At 45.4% G+C, this 19,752-nt stretch overlaps 1 protein-coding gene across 1 annotated transcript; it reads left to right on the forward strand.

The window, feature by feature from the left end:
* Positions 1–11,897: 11,897 nt before the first annotated feature.
* On the forward strand, positions 11,898–18,833 carry LOC144106922 (putative serine carboxypeptidase CPVL). Its single transcript, XM_077639883.1, has 4 exons — positions 11,898–12,041; positions 13,632–13,818; positions 15,592–15,922; positions 17,651–18,833. The coding sequence occupies exons 1-4, from the start codon at positions 11,980–11,982 to the stop codon at positions 18,457–18,459; spliced, it is 1,389 nt and encodes a 462-aa protein (XP_077496009.1). The 5' UTR covers positions 11,898–11,979; the 3' UTR covers positions 18,460–18,833.
* The last annotated feature ends 919 nt before the right edge of the window (positions 18,834–19,752 follow it).

Below are 19,752 nucleotides of genomic sequence, written 5' to 3' on the forward strand. Positions count from 1 at the left end.
AGGAGGAAGTTTGAAGTCCTTCCTTATGTGTACAAGACTTCGCACGGTTTGAAGAAGGTGGGAGAGAAATTTGGGGTCAACGTGTTCTTTTCCGCCCCATGTAAACTGTCTCGTTTATGCCGATTAACTAACAATAACCTGAAAAAGAAAGTAGGGTGCGGAGTCAACCACAGACCTAAGTTTGTAGCCTGTAAGATAGGAATTATCTACGAGATCCCATTCAGCTGTGGTTCCGTTTATGTAGGGCAGACGGGGCGCTGCATTAATAAACACCTTCAGGAGCACAATAACTCTTTGAGCCAACACGGTGGGCAGCATTTAGCAAGGCACTGCCAATCTTGTAAGATCAATGACAAGATGAAAAAGTGTTTTGTACGCGGCTTTTCAAGCAAACAAAGATTATAGGCTGCGCGAAGGACCGGAAGGCACGCGAGATTTTTGAAGCCTGTAAAATTGCTAGATACGGTGCGAAAAAATGTGTTAGTGAAGCATCAATTCACCTGTATCAGAAGGAACTTGACTTTTTGGGTTGATAAGATTGTGTAATTTTGCCTTGGGCGTTAAGTTTGGTTGCGCATGCGTTGCTCTTGAAGGAAGCTTGTGTTTTTTCGTCCAATAAATCAGTTGTTAGCCTACGCTCGTCCTGTCTGCATCTTTTCTTTGTCCTGTCTCCTGCGTAGTTTTATGTCTTCAGTTGATCAATACTGTATATGGACAAGAGTAATGGGCTAAAGTACTGAAACTTGTGGTACTCTTACGCTAATAGTAAATGGCTGAGATAAATAATTTACAAACTTAACCATTTCTGTCTTGTTATTCTAGTAACTGGAATAAGAGTTATCAACTAGGTAATAAAAATCCCGGCTTCTAACTTTAAAAATAGCATGTCATGTATACCTTTCTAATGCTTTGCACCAAGTTATAACGAAACTGTTCAGAGTTACCGGTAGATTCTAGTAGGATAAGTTGCAGTGAGTAGTGATTACAAATCCAAACTGCTGAGATGTAAAAACATGGCATTTAAGAAGAAAGCTCACTTCACTGTCGACAACCAGTTTTTCAATTATTTCGCCGAAAGAAGTTGGATAGCTACACGTCCATAGGTTGGTATATTTTTGGGGCAGCGCTTCTAAAAAAGAGAAGATATTTCCCTTGCTTCAATACTGCTGGAACCGAACTGCTTTAAAAGCTGTTTTGGAGACATAATTTAAACATTTAAATAAACACTGCACAATCATCATCAGATAAGTACCCATGATTTTATATCGCGTATTTTCTCCCACAAATCAGTGCTCAATCCGTGCATGCGTAAAACCCACTGACATATAAGACAGTAAGCTGCAAAGATTCGGGCGGGTAACTAAGACAGAAGCCTCACCTTTCTCAGTGCACCGATGGGTTGAATCCAGGCCTGGGGTATTTAGTCCTCTTAGCGAAATACCGCAATGATCTCTGATGCAATGCACTATAGCTGCTACGACACAGTAAAGCTCCCTCAGTGAAAAGAACCTGCTTTTCGCCAGAATACGCATTCGCCATTTGTAGGCAAACTCGCCACCGCCCCCTCGCATGAGCCGCTCAGTATCGTTTGCAGGAAACTTCAAAAAGGGGCACAGGCGCCTTTGCCGGCGGTGGTATTATATTCGACGCAACAGATAATTCCCAGAAACAGCTGCAAGTTCTGATAAGCAGGCGCTGAACACTGAACGTAGCCCAGCTCGTTGAACCAAGGATGCCGTCGGGCCCAGAATACATATTTCTTTTTGACGTCATCGGGTTAAATGGCGACGTTGGGGGCACGCTCTCTTGAAACGTGTTTCTTTACGACGAAGTCATGTGGTTGGTGTGCTAAGCAGTATACACAGCCTTTTGTTATCAGTTATGCTTAAAATTTCGCTCGTACGATTTTCTGCTGCCTTGCACTTTGATAAAGAAGGTTAATAACGCTGTGCACAATTCACGTTTTAGCAATGCGAAGACAATGCCAATTCGTATAATTACCTACCTTCACCTTGTGTGTCCAAAGTTTTCGTTCAGACACCAGCAAGTTGTAAGTTGGCCAGCGTGACAAGGACTCCCACCTTTCCTGGATACTAGCGCCGATCCATTAACTCTGCTGGATATCACCAACTACCGCCATCTGTCGGCCGCCAGTAGCGAACGCCATGTAACTCCGCGGAAACGTTTCTATTTGTAGTTGAGAAAAAAATAAGCACTACGGTATGAAGGTGCAGGAAGATATTGATACCGTTGGCCTGTTCATTCTGCATGTCGCAGAATCTGATTTATAAAGAGGTTCCTGCGCTCACACCGACTGAGCTCCCACGACCATCGAAGATCAATAGGCTGCTCTGAGCACTTCAAAATCCAGCGATTGCTTCTTATGTCAAGCGCCGAGCAGCACGCGGAGGCAGCCTCATTAGCCAGACGCCTATATCCAGATTTTCTGGGCTTCCAAATTTCATACACCAACCCTGAGAACCATACGCAACAAAAGGATCGGGTATCGTTGAACATGATTACTCAGCTGGTCCGAAAAGGTTCGTCACTTTGCATGACTTAGCCGGTTTATCGGGCGCCGAGTGAATGACTACGATGTTAACGCGTTTTGCTATCATCATGAGGTGGAGTGAGGTGCTGCGAAAGTACAGAATAACAAGATTTCGGTTGGTATTTCCAGCATCGGGGGAAAGGGGGGAAGATGTTCTGTTGTGTTTTGTTGTGTTTCATAGCATATAGGCAACTAAGGTCAGCATGCGCCAAACACATTTTCGTTAGCACCTCCACTTGTTGGGAATCTGTTTTTCGGCTCTATTTCTGTGTTTTAGAAATGGCTGCGTATAATGTGATGAACCAGGAACTATAGCGAAGTGCTCCCCCATTATATCTGCCTGTTCCCCTATGCTTATTTGCGTACCAGGTGTTGTTAAAAGAGGAACTGTGAAATTTGAGTAGCGGCGATTTAATTTTCGAACTTGCTACCACATTTTATTTATGTGCTTGAGCTGTTTATAGAAGAGTTATAAGCTTGCCATGATGTTTTCTTGGCCTTGCGCCGAATTCCCCGTACATGTGCTCTCGCCTTTTTGAACAAAATAAGGTTCTCGTGAGTTGGGTATCTGCGAAAGACTCCCCAGGCTTTATTCTGTTGTTGTTTTTTTTTTGTCTCCTCATATTCTCGTGTGTACCAAACATTGTAGTTCTAGCGTACCACTCCTGTGGATTTTGGAATTGATACATGTGCAGTAGAAAGAATGCATGTTGTGAACATTTCGTTTATCTCATCTATGCTATGGTTTCCTAAAATTATATCCTCTAAACTGGCTTTTTTGCAAACAATGCCCAGTCAGCTAAATGTAGTTTCCAACGCCGCGGTTATGTCAGAATAACTGTTAGCGAGGGTGACAGACCTATTATAACAGGGAGATGATCGCTTCCGTATGGATTGTCTAACACACTCCAGTTAAAATCACTAAAAGCAGACGGTGAACTACAAGACAAATCAAAAACACTAATTTCCCCTAAGGTGGGGAACAGTATGTTGGTTTACCCGAACTCCGCAAACAGACATTAGTGGATAGAATAAAATTCTCAATAAGCTGCCCTGTAGCGTCAGTTTTCTCGCTTCTCCAGAGACAAGAATGTGCATTAAAGTCGCAAACTACCAGGCATGGCTCTGGTAGCTGAAGTCCCTCTAAGTCGAGGAGTGTTACCTTCAGCTATGTCTCAATATATACAGAGCACACTGTAATGGTTTTATGTGGAAGCAGAGTAGCTGCTACAGCCTCTAAATATAAGCTCACTAGCCGGGACATCGTTTTTCAGTATGATGGCTACACCTCCTGACAGCCTGCTCTCCTTTTCTCGGTCGCTGCGCAAAACAGTATAATTCTTGAGAAAATTATTTTTCAGGACCTAAATTTGTCTCTTGTAGACATAACGCAACAAAAGCGTGTGCTCCTAGGATATTTTTTATGTCACTGTAGTTATTTAGAAGTCCTCTACAGTTCCATTGAATTATGAAAGCCAATTTAAATTTGTTTTTTGTGCAGTGAAAAACTAGATCCAGTTGTTTATGGCCCCGTGACTCGAGGCTTGTATTTTTTTGACCGACCCAGAGAGCTCCGCCTACCATCCGACGTGGACGGCACGGGGCTGCCCTGAGTCGTGTCCATAGCCTCTGCAGAAACGCTATACGACCGTGCAGAGGGCACGTGGATGTTAGAGTTGGACCTCGACCTGTGTAAGGAGGTCTTGAGGGCCACCGACGCGGGGGTCTGCGGGGCCTCCTTTTTGGTTGGCGGAGTAGTGTTAGCTACTCTACCCAGGGGCGCGGATGGCCCCGCCACAGGCTCTTTGCATGCGAGTGGTCTGAGCAGGTGCCGAACCTGATGTGGTGTGTCGAGCCCACGCACCACATCGGCGAAGTTTGTTTTTGCGGTGAAGGAGAATGTGTTTGTCTGAGAGCATCGCCTTCTTGCTTCTTTTAAAGAAATGTTTTCATTAGTTTTCAGTGTGATTATTTCTTTCTTCCAGAATGGACATGCCATGGAGTATGCAGCATGGTCTCCTTCATCGTTTGCGCAGCGCGGGACGCCGTCGCAGTCATCAGAAGAGTGATCTTTCGAAGCGCATTTCGCGCAATTTTTGCTACCGCGGCAACTCTGTAAACCGTGGCCGAGCCTCTGGCAGTTAACGCATTGTCGAGGGTTAGGAATGTGGGGTCTCCCTTTTATTTTCAGATAACCCACTTCAATTGAGTCTCGGAGCGTACTATGCGCAAATGTAAGGACTATGTGTTTTGTCGTGATTTCTTTGCCCTCTTTTTTATTTTTATCCTGTGAACATCAACGACGTTTTGTTCACCAATCCCTTCTTTGATTTGTTGTTCAGTGAGGTGGAAAAAATAATTTTCAGAAATTACGCCACGTAATGTGTCTAGGGGTCAATGGGCAGTGATGGAGGCAGGTATATCAACCATGGACACAATGTTGGAAAGTTTTGAGTGTTGGATATTATCTCGGAGTTCGAACAAGGTGTCTCCACTGGCCATTTTCGACACCTTGTAGCCTAAGCCCAAGACACCCGTCAGGCATTTTTCGACAATAAACGGGGAGATTATTCTGACGGATTTCTCTGTTTGTTCACTATGTGTTACATAGAATTTAGAAAAACTGCTTTTTTGCATGAACTTTTCAGTTACATCGATCCGCCCTCTTTTAATAGGGCGATCAGTTGATGAGAGAGAGTTAGCCATACAATATGTATGTTTTCCGGCTACGGTGCTAGACACCCACCATGGAGCCCAACTTGGGGCGAGACAGGAACTTGCAAAGCATGTCCTGCCCACGCCAGCTGTACACCCCAACTATAACCAAATATGACGCAACTCAGGGTGGTTGGCCACCCAAGATTAACCCTCGCTGCCAGGAAAAAGGAAAATAAAGGAAGTGTGTAGGTGACAGGAGAGTTGTAAGGAAGATATAGGAAAGTGAAAGATAGAGGGGAGGACAGGAAAAGGCGACTGCCGATTTCCCCCTGTCGGGTCAGGCCGGAGATGGGATGGCGTCTACAGGAAGCTGGGGGGCCAAAGTGGTGTGTTGCCTCCGCCGAGGGGCCTTAAAGGGGCTCCGAAACACATTTTCAGTGCATTGTTTTACCTGTTGGTTGCATAGAATGATATAGTGATGCTATTAGCATCGGTCGTGCGGCGTATACTGCGGTTTTTAATATTTTAATTAGCTCGCAAAAACGAATTCGTGGCGCTGACGGTGTCACCATACAGTGGTGGTTTTATCAGCGGATATGACATCACGGAGAGCGAGCTTTATGATTGGACAAAGAGTAAATATACTGCAAATTGAGTTAATAACTACAGATACGTTTTGTCAGGTTTTTGTTTTATATTACTTTAACAAAACCAGCTTGTTTGCCTTACATAAAAGCACTGTAAATCAAGTAAAACAAAAACACGTCACCAGAGGTACTGGCTACTTTTTGCATCGAAGGACTTTGCGCCTCTCTGTAAACATCCTACGACCTAGCAGACAACACTTATGGCTACTCTCTATGTATCTGAGAACGGCTTTGCGGCATCGATCCGATCGAGCCATTCAACTCTATAAGCGTTCGTTTCGGTCCCAAGGAAGGATGTGTTCGTTTCACATTTAGCAGGCAGTGCGCATCGTCAGCTTGTGGAGGATCACCGGGCGGCGGCGCCAGATGGCGCCACGTTCCCGTCAACAGCGCGCGGTCCTTGCTCGCCGTGACCAACCAGCGCGCTAGGAGGGACGAGCGATGGTTGGCGATAAGCAGTAGCGGTACGCGCTATGCTAAATGTGTCTGATATTTTGCTCAGGCTGTCACAGCGTCGCAGTATCTTGCGCTCGAGTTCGGATCAATAAGTAAGAGAACGTCACTGATCAGTGTTTCCTTCTGCGCCGTCGACTTGATGGTGAAGCATCGCTGGGTCAGCTAGGTGTTCACATGGTCGTTGCAACCATGCAAACGGCGCTGCCAGCCTTGGCATGAACGAGTTACAGAGATCAGAGAACCATGGAATGCAAACCTCTGGCACGTGATAAGATAGGCTGTTTTGATTGGTCGCTCTCGGTGTCGTCATTGGGATAGTGAAATGGGAATGGGAAGCTGCGCGAAAATCGAGCTGAGGGCAGCATTTTGTTTGCTTGTATTTTGAAATTTCTTATTGAATAACTCCCGTTCCTATGCATCGATTTTCATAATTCTTTTTGAGTCAGCATCTGTGTGACATAAAGAATCCATCTGAAGCGTAACCCGCATCGGTTCAAGCGTTGTTTCGCAGCCTCTTTAAAGGTCCACACTCTCGGCATCGGCTCAACCACGAGGATCCCCCTTTCTCCGGACACGGCGATGCCACACACGGCTAGGCGCAGGTGCTCGGGACCATGGTGACGCACTGCTCACCATTATCCCCCAAGAGGGATGTCCCTGCGGATGCTCAGGAACCCGTGGTGTCGCAACTCACCAACATCTGCATGAAGCAGATGCCCTCTGCGGGGAAAGGGTAGGATGAGGGCATCTTTATTTTGTCTTTCTTGTGCCGCGCATCCATGTCTCTCCTTTCCCTTGTTTGTGTTCACATAGGCTAGTCCTTTGTAAGACCGTTCTTTTCCAACACAATTCCAACATTGGGCCGATCGATGTCCTGTGCTGCTTGGGTCCGCGCCCTTGATCTCCGCCTGTTCCCGAAGCGAAGAAGCATCAGTAATCGTTACACGGCACCTACACTCCCAGCCCCTAAAGAGTAACCCAGCTTCCAGGCCCAAAGGGAACATTCCACAATAGATGGCAGCACATACCCGAGGACCTCCACAAATTCCGTGGCCCTGCCCCACCAACATATTATGATTCTTGTGTAGATGAACAAATACTTTTGGTTGCGGCCAACCTAGGCGTTATCCTTTGTCATAGCTCTTTGTTCCTATGGTTATCAAGAAAGTGCAAGTCAATTTTTTGGATTTCTTCTCTGTTGAAAAAATTACATGTAGGAAACTGCCATCTCTCTGTGCGAATTTTTTAGCACTGCCCCGACAAATGCACTACACGTTCTCACCATACGTCTCGTGCTCTACATTCCAACACCAGCACCGTAATCGATTTAGGCCTGTGCCGAAACTTTCACCTAATAAGTACGCTGTGCCTCAACCCCGTCAATGCTACGCCTGCGAATTTCTTGACATCTTCACTTACTTGAGCAGACAAAGTAATGCAATGAGGCACTCGTGACATACACATGAAGGACGTCAACTGTCACAAAAACCAATGAGTATAAAGGAGAGTGGCTCGAACATTTTTTTTTAATCTGTGGTGTTGATCAAAGGGAAATTATTTGTTTAAATATTCATCGCTAAAAGATAATTCCTCGGTAAATAGAATAAAGAACAACCATATGCCACCGGTGGGATCCGAGCCCCCGTCTCCGAATTTCGCGTCCGGTGCTCTGCCAACTGAACTACGGTGACAGATGCCCAATCTTCTACTTTCTGGGGCATTTATATGCAATGCAACCTAACCTTGAGAGTGTTCACCAGCGCCACCATCGTCCATAGTGGCGAACGTAGTACGGCCTGTAGCACACCTCGGCTTTGGACCGCCGCCAGACGAGAAAAAACTTAGCGGGAGCGCACAAAACAACTTCGAGGTTTTAGCCTCCACCTACTTTTTTCAGCCAATGCAAAGTGCAATCCAAGCCCCCCTTGTGTAGAGCGCTCGAGCAGTGCATACCTGGTAACAAGAAATTAAATTAGACAGCAGCACCCGATGTCTGGGAAAAGTGCTCTTGTCTACTATGTCTGCCGGTTTATCTGGTACTACTTCCGCGCAAGTGTTACCCTTGGAACCCAGCGGCTGCGACAATATCCTGATTTGTTTGCATGGAAATGCACCACCCGAGCGCTCTACACAAGGATGACGCGGACTATACAATAAACATACAAGACTAAAAACGCAACGGTGAATATGCTAGCCCTCATCATCCGCATTACCACGAATGTGTAGTCCCTGTACATTTTTTTCTCCGTACAACATTTTTCTACTCAGTTTCTCTTTGTTTTCTTCATTTCACGTACATATATCGCTAAATATAACTCGTTCTCAAATTTAAATTCACTTTTTGCCGTCATGCAAATTATTTTCCACTCTAGTAGCGGTAACACTCCTTCCGGTTTCCTTCAAAGCTTTTTCGTTACTTTCCAAGAAAGCCTCCGAGGTAACTACTTAGACACAATGATATCTATGGTAGTATTAGGTAACAACAGTCACGGTGATTCCATGAATGACTATTTCTTTGTGACAAATTTGTGACAAACTATGACGATTACGTCTAGCTTCAATCTCAAATTTGTACACATTTCTTGAAACTTCCTAAAATTTCAAAATTTATTATCATAATACGGTTCCCTTTCAGTACAACAATATCGCGAGGTTGCCTAAGTCACAAGTTTTATAAATTTGCCAAGTTCAAATTTAACAGATCGGCATTAAGTTTTTTTTTAATTTCACAGAGTGATCGATTGTAAGCAGATATCTGTAAGAAAATCTTGCAGTATATTGATACAAATAAAGTGCTTATTAACATCATATATACGAGAACACCCATCCCATCTATCGCCGGTGGCTCGCTGCTAAATTGTCGCTGTAAAATCTCGGGACCAAAAAGGTGGCATTTTATATATTGCACATACTAAAAGTAAACCGTATGGTTTCTTGTGAGGTATTTTGATAATTTGATGCTCATGAACGAACTAAAATAACGCAGCGAGAACCGCTTAATGGTCAACATTATCCGTTAGCTCAATGCTTTACCTGGAACTGTAAGATAATAACACCAGACAATATAAACATATATCGCTTTCAAAAAATTCCGAATAGGCTATTGTGCGGCGGCAGTGCAACGCAAGGCACGAACTGCGTTAACAGCCTACTGTACACACTTCTGCACAAAGAAAAAGTGTGACAGAACATGGTTTTCTCATACAGTAAAGCCCTATCTGGAAACGCCAGATAGGTAGAATTCTTGTAGTTACTTCGGCGAAAGCGCCAGAGAAGAGAAAGTGCTTACTCATGCGTCTGCCGAAAAACGATCCCGCATTGCCACCCGCGCTGCAGACATTTATGCAGTCTCTTCTCCTGCTCCTGAGCCTACGGTCAGTCGGTAAAAAAGCTTGGTGACCACAGGTAAGAAGCTCCTTTTTAAATATGGAGTCAGAGCTAGTAGAAACTGGCAAAAATCATTCAGTCAAAACAAAGGTCATTCGCTTTGGCGTATATACCGGAATTAAATGTTCTGCGCAATGCTATTAAAACTAATTTCGTTTTTCAGGAAAATTGACGTAATAACTAGATAATAAAAGATGGAACCATTTCCGTGCTCAGCTTTGCCTTCTCCCGGAATCTGTCAGGCAGAAAGCTTTCTACAAACTAGTTGAAGTTGCACTACTGCGACACCTGTTGCAGCAATACAGTGTTATCGCTCAAGAGATTCCTAAAACCCAAAACCCGACAGTCTACAAAAACAATTGCGTATCTAGTACAATCCCCTGTGATTTGTGCCTTTTGTTATTTATTCCAGCGAATGCAAAAAAATCACACTTTTTTTTATTCATTTCACCTGGCTGGTGCATGTTCAGGACCGGGCACTGTAAACAATTGCGTGCGTTGAAAACCTAGCTGTGCGCGCTCCTCAGCCATGCAGTTTGAGTTCTGCTTTCGTGCAGGGCAAGAATACTCCCTTTCACATTTTGAGGGGACTCTGCCGTGCACCCAACACCTCAACGATGCAAATCTGCTCGTGCAGATCATACATAATAAATGTACCAAGTTAGAGGACGCGCTTCGTTTCCGCTCCACCTCAGTCCCCCCGGCTGTAATATTTCGTCAACTGGGGAACTTTTGTCCAGCGTTCTTGCACAAAAATTTCGATTATTAGAATTTTCTAAGGTACTGTCATGAAAATATTGAAAATTGTGGTCCATTCTTCCGATGGGTAGCAATATTTTTCTTTTCATTCTTTTCAGTCGCTCGCATCGAGCAGTTAAGACTGCCATACACAAACCAATAGGGGACGTTTTGGACGATAGCAAAAACGTTATCAGCCAAAAAAAATGTAAGCCTGCCTAGTGGAGATCTGCAGATATATTCATTTGATTGCGAAATCTTGCAATATATGAAACATTTGCGTTCATAAACTCTTTCCGTTGAAAAGTACCCTTGTACAGAATTACTGGGTATGGTTAAGAAGGAAGACCTTGGCTTACGCGAGGTTCCATTTAAGAGCGCGATGCGCCGCGTACGATCATGGAATTTAGACGATCACGAGCGCGCCGTCCGCCATTTCTATTCGACGGCTAGCCATACTCAAAAGGGAAAAGGAGAAGGCGTTTAGGGCCTATTTAAGCAGGAACAGTAAGGGTTGTGCCTTTAAGTTTAGAAATCTCTTGATGATCGCGCAGAAACTTAAAGGCGATCGTGTACCTACACAATTCCGTTCGGTAAAATCCAAGCACGCCTGCGCTCCGATATATTCTCTTCCACATTTTTAGCTAGATCCGCGTAATTTCGCATGCATGGCAGTTAGGCTTGGCTCGCAACTCCTCCAGGAGTGACGAAGCGTTTCTGTCAACGGTGTACAGAGGTTGCTGAAGCTGATAACTGTTTCTCTTTCAATGAATGAACAAAGCACCTTACGCAACACCTGGGTCACACTAGGGAGATGCTTTGCGTCGAATGCCACAGCACTGCATGTTTTATTATGCGAAATCAGTGGAAATTTTGGCGGCGAATATCTCAGAACACGTGAGCTGTAGAGTAATTCTACCAAATGGAGTAGTCTATAAATGCCACCGCCTCTTTGTTTAAAATATAAACATTCGGGTTAGCAACAGTGGTTAAAAGTTCACTGTTGAATATAAGTTAATTATGTGCTTGACGGCCACAAATTAGACTTACTTTTGATCACCCTGTATAGTGTCCAATACACGCAAACGGATGCAGACTTCAGAGGGCATACTCGTTTGTCAGCTGCTGTCTTGTTTCAAGCAAAGAAGCATCACCCTCACAATGCGGGAAGATGCAACGATATTCTATACCAGTTCACCATGCGTTACCTACAACATGTGCCCGGAGAAAAATTCTCTATCCATCTCATGAACGCGGCCTCAAGATGCTCATTCTGCGGGTGTTTGGTTACAGAAATTCGCATAAAATAAAATTTCCTTGCTGGGTTTAGACCGCACTACGTTATGCGGGTGAGAAAGTGGAAGCATGAGGGCCACGAAAACAAATAAGCTGTCACGGGAACAAGACAAAATAGCACGTGCGGAGCTGCTGAGAGTTCACGTCGGGTCGCAACTAGTAACTCGAGTGTTTCGTTTCATAGCGCAGGATTCAGCAAAGAGAGGCCGCACCAACTGCACTGGTGCGCTCAGACAGAGTCCAGGCATGGAACTTCACGCCATCTGGTCATTTCTGATTTTAGCAGCTGGTGTGAAACCCGTTTTGAGGTAAGCCCGGCCGTGTTCGACAGCTTTTCCGATTGATTTAGCTGAACGCCAATGCCCAGCAGGTTCCGGTGACCGAAAGGGTTGTTTTTTCTTTATAATAATGCATATACACTTCCTCTGCCGGGCTGAAGGATTTGCCTGAATTCCGAACTGCGTCTTAACCCCATGGGCAGAAAAACAAACATGTGGTCGCATTGATAATGCGTAGTTGTGTGAATGCGCTAGATATCATTAGTTTTCTTCCTAGAACTGAAGGGCTCTGGATCCTTGCTAACGAGTATTTTTCAAAACATGTGTAAAAGGCAGTGCTCGAGGACAATTGTTTTGCTGAAATTGACTTTCCCGACAAACTTTCATCCGACCCACTAGCCAAGGAGCTAAAGCTAATAACGCTAAATTTATTCTCGTTCTTCTACACAGCCTCGATTTCAATCAGCTTATAGTGATAGCTATGCCATTTCTCACAATCTTCAGCTACGAAATGAGACGGCAGTGCTGAATTAGTGAGAAAGTAAAAATATGTTGATTTATTTATTATTTTGGTGCATGGTTATAGATTGCCCATTATACGGCTCAATTCCTTGTTATAGTGCGTGCTAAGCGTCAAGACTTGTCCGCATGTACTGGCCGCTAAGGACTGCTGTCGCTTTGCTTGACACAAAATTTAGTAATCAAGATGTCCACAGGGCTAACACGGCACAGAGTTGTCAACCCTTTTAAATACTTAGGAATTCAGATAGTCTCAGACCTTCGATGGAACGAGCACATATCGTGTATAGAAAAAAAAGCTCTAAGACAACTGCACTACTTGAGAAGAACGCTGGCACAATCCACACAAGAAATAAAGCTTTTAGCTTACAAAACATTTGTTCGGCCAATGTTGGAATATGCTGCGGCAGTGTGGGATCCCTGGACCGAAAGTAACAAACTTAAAATAGAAAATGTCCAACGCAAAGCTGCTAGATTTATCTTTAATTGTTACAGTTGGAATATTTCCCCAACAGCCCTACTGCAAACCGCAGGACTTGAACACCTGGCCATGCGTCGTCATCGAGAAAAATTAAAGTTATTCTACTTGTATTATCACAATAAACTAACAATAGAGGAAGGAATTTTAGTTGAGCACACATCTCGACACCCTACACGCTCTTACCATACTAAGAAAGTTGCCGCGTTTTCATGCAAAACTAATGTATTTAAGTATTCGTTCTTTCCCCATACTGTCATTAAGTGGAATGGTTTACCTGCTGATGTTGTCAATTGCGAATCGGTGAATTTATTTTTACAAGCTCTGAAGGATGTATAGGGCTCTTATGTATCCTTGTTTTGGGCCAAGTCCGATGCCTTCGTTTGCTGCCAGGATCGATGTCACCATATGTTCTATGTCTTTGTATTCGATTTTATGTTGTATGTACTGGTTTTTGCTCTGTTCGCTATCTGCTTCTTTTGCAATGTACTTGTCATTTTTATCAATATGTTTGTACCACACTCCTGCCTAAGGCCAGTAACACAGGCCGGTAGTATTTGCTAAATAAATAAATAACGCAGTTTCTGAACCTCACAAGCTGAACATTGGATGCTTCATTCCAGCAATCCAAACTATTCAGGCCCACTGTTCTTGACGCCGCTAATCGAAGAGCACCAATACGATCACGCAAGAACGCGAAGCCGAGTCAAACTCTTTAAAGAAAAGGCCAACGTCGTTGCGCACTCCGGATACATCACAGTGAACAAGAGGACAGGAAGTAACCTCTTCTTTCTTTACGTGCGGGCACACGTGAGTACTTGTTGGTTCCTGAGCAGGGCTTAGAGTTGGACATTGCAAAGTGTTGAATTCTTGTACAACTCTCAGAGCAGTAAAATTTATATATGTCTTTTGGGACACACTCTAAACAGGAAATAGCCTACATAAAATTACAAAGGAAGTAAGTTGTCCGCTTACTCCCTTTGGGTAGAATACCCTGGGGTATTCTGCCCAAACCCTGGGGTACATTTACATCGCTGAAAATAGGGAGCACTAAGGTATGGCAAAGGAAAGACATTCCCTTAGCAAAAGATGCGAAATTTGAGCGGCCACAAATATTTTAACTTAGGTTGCAACCCTCTCTGATAGCTATCCTCAAGACTTCCAGTGCAGCGTTGAAAGGCCTCCTCTGATTGCAAGTTGTATTAAATCCAAGAGTGGAGTCAGCCGGGCCAGTTGGTTCATGACAGAAACAATTCAAAGCGCTACAGACGGGACAAGGTGGAAAAGGAGACACAACACACCAGCGCTGGTGTGTTGTGTCTCCTTTTTCACCTTGTCCCGTCTGTAGCGCTTTGAATTCTTTCTGTCAAGTTGTATTAAGTTACAATGTTTTGCGGTGGAAATATGCCTCCGTTTCCAAGAGTAAAAATTCCGCATATTAAGAGATAGAAAGCTATCCCAGGAGTTGGGCAGGACATCCCGTCCCTAAAAGGAAGAATGCTAAAGAACATCTCACTCGCTTTTTGCTCCCATATAGGCTTTGCGTCGAAGGGAATCAGGTCTGGTATAACCGAACGATTGCTACCCAATTCGATTCTGAAGTTCTTGTTTTGTTCGCTTTTTGTGACTAGTTCGAGTGATGCCTCGCACAAGTCACTGCCCTAACTTCTTTTCCGGTGACAATGTATAGTGTGGGGCCAGTTGGTCAGACATACTCAGACAGCAAACGGAAAACGCGAGGACGGGACGGTCGCTACTCCTGTCCTTGCTGTCTCAACGCCAGGTACTTCTTTCAAGGAGCAGCCTTTCCGGTACATCGACTCATAATTCGTTCGCACGGAAGTGCAAACTACAAGAACAAGAAAATAGCTCCCAGACCTGTGCGGGGCACTAGGAATGGGAATGGCGCGCCTGTGTAAGCTAACAAGATGTGCTTGTAGCTTTCTTTGCACAGCAGATAAGTTTTGAGACGCAGTAAAAGTGAGATGACGAAAGTAATTCCTATAATAAATGAAGGAAGGTTACCTCCAAAATGAGGAGTTGAAACGAAGCGATGAAAGACACACATAGTAGGCAAGTTTCTGAGGTGAAGTTGGTGTACCTATTACTTTACATTCCTCATAAAAATAGTTATGTATAAACCATTATTTCGCCGCCGCGGTTGCTCAGTGGTTCTGGCGCTCGGCTGGTGACCCGAAAGGTGTGGGTTCGATTCCAGCCACGGTGATCGAATTTAGATGGAGGCGAAATTGTAGAAGCCCGTGTACTGTGCGATGTCAGTGCACGTTAAAGAACCCCACGTGGTCGAAATTTCCGGAGCCCTTTACTACGGGGTCCCCACAGCCTGAGTCGCTTTCGGAGGATAAACCCCCAGAAACCAAACCAAATCATTTTCTCTTTGAATTACGACATTGTAAATCTCAATTCTATAGAGCTAGAACTGCTGATAATCACATTTTGAAACGCTAGAAAAGGTGCGACGCAACTACTTCAGTGCTCGCGTGTCAAAGTGAAAGCGTGAAAAGTGTCGCAATTAAGGCAGCAAAATGATGGCTAAGACTGACACCGACGCCGTTTTTCCAGAAGGAATCATCGAATGGTCCATTGATGCTGTGGACTCAGGGTGGTCCAGGCCTGTCTTCGCTTTTCGGCCAGTTCCTCCAGAATGGTCCGCTGGCCATCGATGCCCAGGGAAAGCTGTACAAAAGGTACCTCACGATACAAAGGAGCGCAAGCGTGATCTACCTTGACGTTCCGGTCGGCGCCGGCTACAGTTTCACCGAGAAGCACTCGGGTTATGCCCGATGCCTTGAGGACGTAAGCGAGTCTGTCGCAGAGTTTCTGCGCCAGTTCCTCCTTGTCTTCCCAGAATACAACGGGCGGGACTTCTACGTCGCTGGAGAATCGTACGGAGGTGGGTACAGGTGTCACAAAAGTCTCGTTTACATGAGTCCGACGCAAGCAGCTCGAGTCTGGCCGCTCCAGATGTTGAGCTGACTAAGCCCGACTCAGCCGCGTTTATGTAAGCCCGCTTCTGTCGGGTCGAGATCGCCGCTACACCTAGCGTCGAGCAAGGAAAACACGCGCAGACGCTAGAGGAGGAACGCCCGGATGAACACGGGCTGAACCACGGAATGCTCTAAATCTGACTAGAGTTTTAAAACAGTCTCAAAGCCACGCTCCTGTTGGTTAGCCCTGACAGTGTGTCAGGGCCGCCCAACAGGAGCCGCGCTTTGAGACTGTTTTGAGACTGTCTTCAGAATGACAGCGTTCCGTAATTCGTTCCCCGTGCTCTACCCCTCCACAGCACGAGCCCGACCAGAGAGGAAGAGCTGGATCGATTCGGCAGTCTTTACATGCACCTTCCAAACTGCTCAGGCAGAGTAATCCTGCCCCCTGCCGCCTGGCTGAGCCCTGCCAGACCTGGCGGTCGCTTAGCCAAACACCCCAAAAATTATACATGAGCCCGACAGCCGGTTTTCAGCCCGTCAGGCCTACTCGAACCGACTTTGTCGGGCTCATGTAAACGACCATATAGCGGCGCTGTTGTACCTCATTTGGCCAAAAAAGCCTCCCGTTATTTTGCTTCGTATGTTCAGAAGAAAAAGAAGCATTTTTTTCGAAGGTTGAGTCGGCAACTGAGTTTAAGATTGCAATTTCCCATAACTTCGTTTCAGCACGCCGTTCGATTCTTGTTTTCCGATTATAGCAAAATAACCTTGAGGCAGCAAACACGGGTAAAGTGAAATCGTTAGAGTTATGCTGCAGAAATCAGCTATTTGGGCGTCGTGGTGGTGACGTGAAAGGTTTTTTTTTTCTTTCCCGCAATGTGCGGAACCCGTGTAGACTGAGAATAAGAGTATATGGTAAATGATCATGCATTACCAAGAGGTTCCCGTCATAACTGGCGAAAACAAACTGTCACTATCTCCTATAGACCACTCCAGTAATGGTACCTTCTGCATCACCACATTGTTAGTTCGATTGTCGTGCATACCCCGCGCTAATTTGCAAGAAGCGGCAGCGACATCGGTTTCCAACAGTCCAAAGAGCGGGCCAAGCGACATTTCCCTCATCTTATGAAAACGGCTATAGAGTGTTCAGTGCTGATTCGTGCAGCTAATTTAGTCCTAACTGATGTTTTTAAACCTCTGCCAACTTATCATTTATTTCCTATTATTGCTGCTGTAGTGTTGCAAATATATCTCGCACAAACTGTTACCGTGGTGCACTTGTCTCCTCTCTGCCAAGCAGCTAAAGTTGTTTATTCTAACCTAGAATACTATCCAGTTACCCTATGGAGGAGTAATATAAACTGAATTGAAATCAGCACGTATCTGTCATTCGCCTAACTACAGCCCCTGCAGGACAAAAGTTTCTCGCTGGGCCACCTGCGGTACCCACCAGCTGTTTAGTCTCATGAATCCACCAGACTCTCCGCTGCCCCCTGATAGGCTTGCCTTCGTATTACACTATTTGTGCGTGGCCAATTCGTCTTTATTACAAGTACGATATCATTAAATTGCCTTGGTTCTATAACTCGCTCTGCTCGTATTACAGCCCTGACCTGTGTTCGCTCTGAGAGTGTTAGTCTGTGGTGATATTCTGATAAGAGCTAACTCTTTTTTTCTGTTCTTTTCAGCAAGATACGCTGTTGCCATCGCTCATATGCTCCTTACTAAACAAACTGCCCGTATAGCCCTCAATTTCCGAGGAACAATAGCAGGAAGTGGGTTCCTGGGACCAATCTTCGAAATAGCCGACTCCGCTGAGTTCCTGTACGAGACCTCGTTGGTCACTTACGACGACCGCTACGTCTTCGCGGCCCGATTCGAAACCATGAGAAGGCTCCTCGCAGCGGGTCACGCCGATCGAGCCTTGCTTCTCCTGCTGGACACTATCTTCGCCGATACCTCCAAGCGTACATTGTTTCAGAACCTCACCTCTTGCAACAACCACGCGAGCGCCGCCTACTCCGAACGGCCGCCGCACATGGTCAGGTATCGCCACTATGTAGACACTGTTAGGTTCAGGGAAGAGATACACGTTGGGCGCGGAATTCAGTTCGAACCACACACGCAAATTTTCGTGCACAGTCTGGCTTCGGACTACGTGAGAGACATCAGCGGTATGATAGAGTTGCAGCTCGACAAGAGCAGGGTACTCTTCTACTCGGGTCAGCTGGACTCGCTGTTCCCATCGGCTAACCAGCGGTCGTACTTGCGCACTTTGAACTGGGCTCGCGCTTCAGAGTATCGGGAGGCCCGCAGGGTTGTCTGGAAGCCTTACGACGGTTGCAATGGCATGTGCGGTTACGTGGTTCGAGTGCGTGGGTTCACAGAGGCGGTTATCCTGGGTGCGGGACACTACGCCGCTGTGGACAAGCCAGATGAAGCGTACTACCTCATGACGGAGTTTATGCACTCCGAAGCACTTAAAATAGAGGACTAGCCTCGATTACAGTGACCTGCACTAAGCAAAAGATGGCGCACGGTTGTGGCTCGTCCTGTATAATCTTCCGTGATCTTCAAGAGACTGGTGGCTGGAAAAACGGGACAGGTTTTACACACGAAGAGCTTTCTTAATTCCGGCACGGGCAAGATTAAGACAGCCGTACCTACGAAAAGCTAAATTGTTCTTGTGACACTAAGATACACGGCTTCAATCCCGTTGCTCTGTATGTAGACGCTCTCGGCTGTGGTCCTTGTTATCTATTAATAGGTCAACTGAAATTTATTTCAAATAAATCAAATAACAATTTATTTCGCACTGAAATGAAATAGAACGTACGCAAGGGGCAGAATAAAAACTTTTTGCCTTCTCTCTACAGTGTTTCGGCCATTTCTTCTGCAATACTACTAGTGGTAAACAGGAAGGGAGCAGTACATAAAGTTCACGTATGCTTTTGAGCATAAAGTCCAACGCTTCTTTTTTTACACTATGTTTTACTAAAATATCACTGAGAAATTCGCTTTCAAAGTTATCGCAGGGCCTGCTATGTAAAGATTATGAAGGATGCTATATCGGCCTTCCTATATTTTCTAAAAATGTTTTAGAGGGCAAGTCTGGTCCTTGTTTCCCTTGTTCCCGGCGAAAAAAAACATAAAAAACTGGCTTCCGATTTGGCTGTTTAAGCCAAATGTGACTCAGGAGCACTAGCACGTTTGCCCTTCTTAAGTTTTGTTTATCTTTGCTTAACTTTTTATAAGCTGCAAGATTCTAGTTGCATCCGAATGTTCTTACTGTAGAGGCTTGGGCAAGTTGGTGTGACATTGTTTTTCAGGAGCGCAGGGGACAAAAAACAAAACAAGTGCACAGACATGGCGCTGACGTCAACGCCGTGTCTGTGCACTTGTCTCGTGTTTTGTCCCCTGCGCTGCTGAAAAACGAATGTTCTTGCAGTCGTTACATGGCTTTCATATTGCGATACGCCTCTTGAGGTGTTCGTTGCGATTCGAGTCGTCGTTCCCTCTGACCGGCGGCCTTTCAAGGCACTCGTACTCGTCTCTCGACTGCACGGTCCTTCAGAGATTTCATCATTCGCCTCTTCTTTCAGGAATCGGCATGAGCACGCTGCCGCTGACGCGACGCCCTCTTCCCATTGGCTGCAGCTGGCGTGACACATTTTCGTCCTTACCCGAGTACCTCCGAGCTAAAGCTGAACATAACAGTTTTCTCGCTAGTCTTCGGTCCCTGTTGGAGCTAGTGTCAGCTTCTTCCTCGTCAAAAGGCGACCGGCAAAAA

This window comes from Amblyomma americanum, chromosome 10 (assembly GCF_052857255.1).
Source record: "Amblyomma americanum isolate KBUSLIRL-KWMA chromosome 10, ASM5285725v1, whole genome shotgun sequence".
Classification (NCBI taxonomy): domain Eukaryota; kingdom Metazoa; phylum Arthropoda; class Arachnida; order Ixodida; family Ixodidae; genus Amblyomma; species Amblyomma americanum.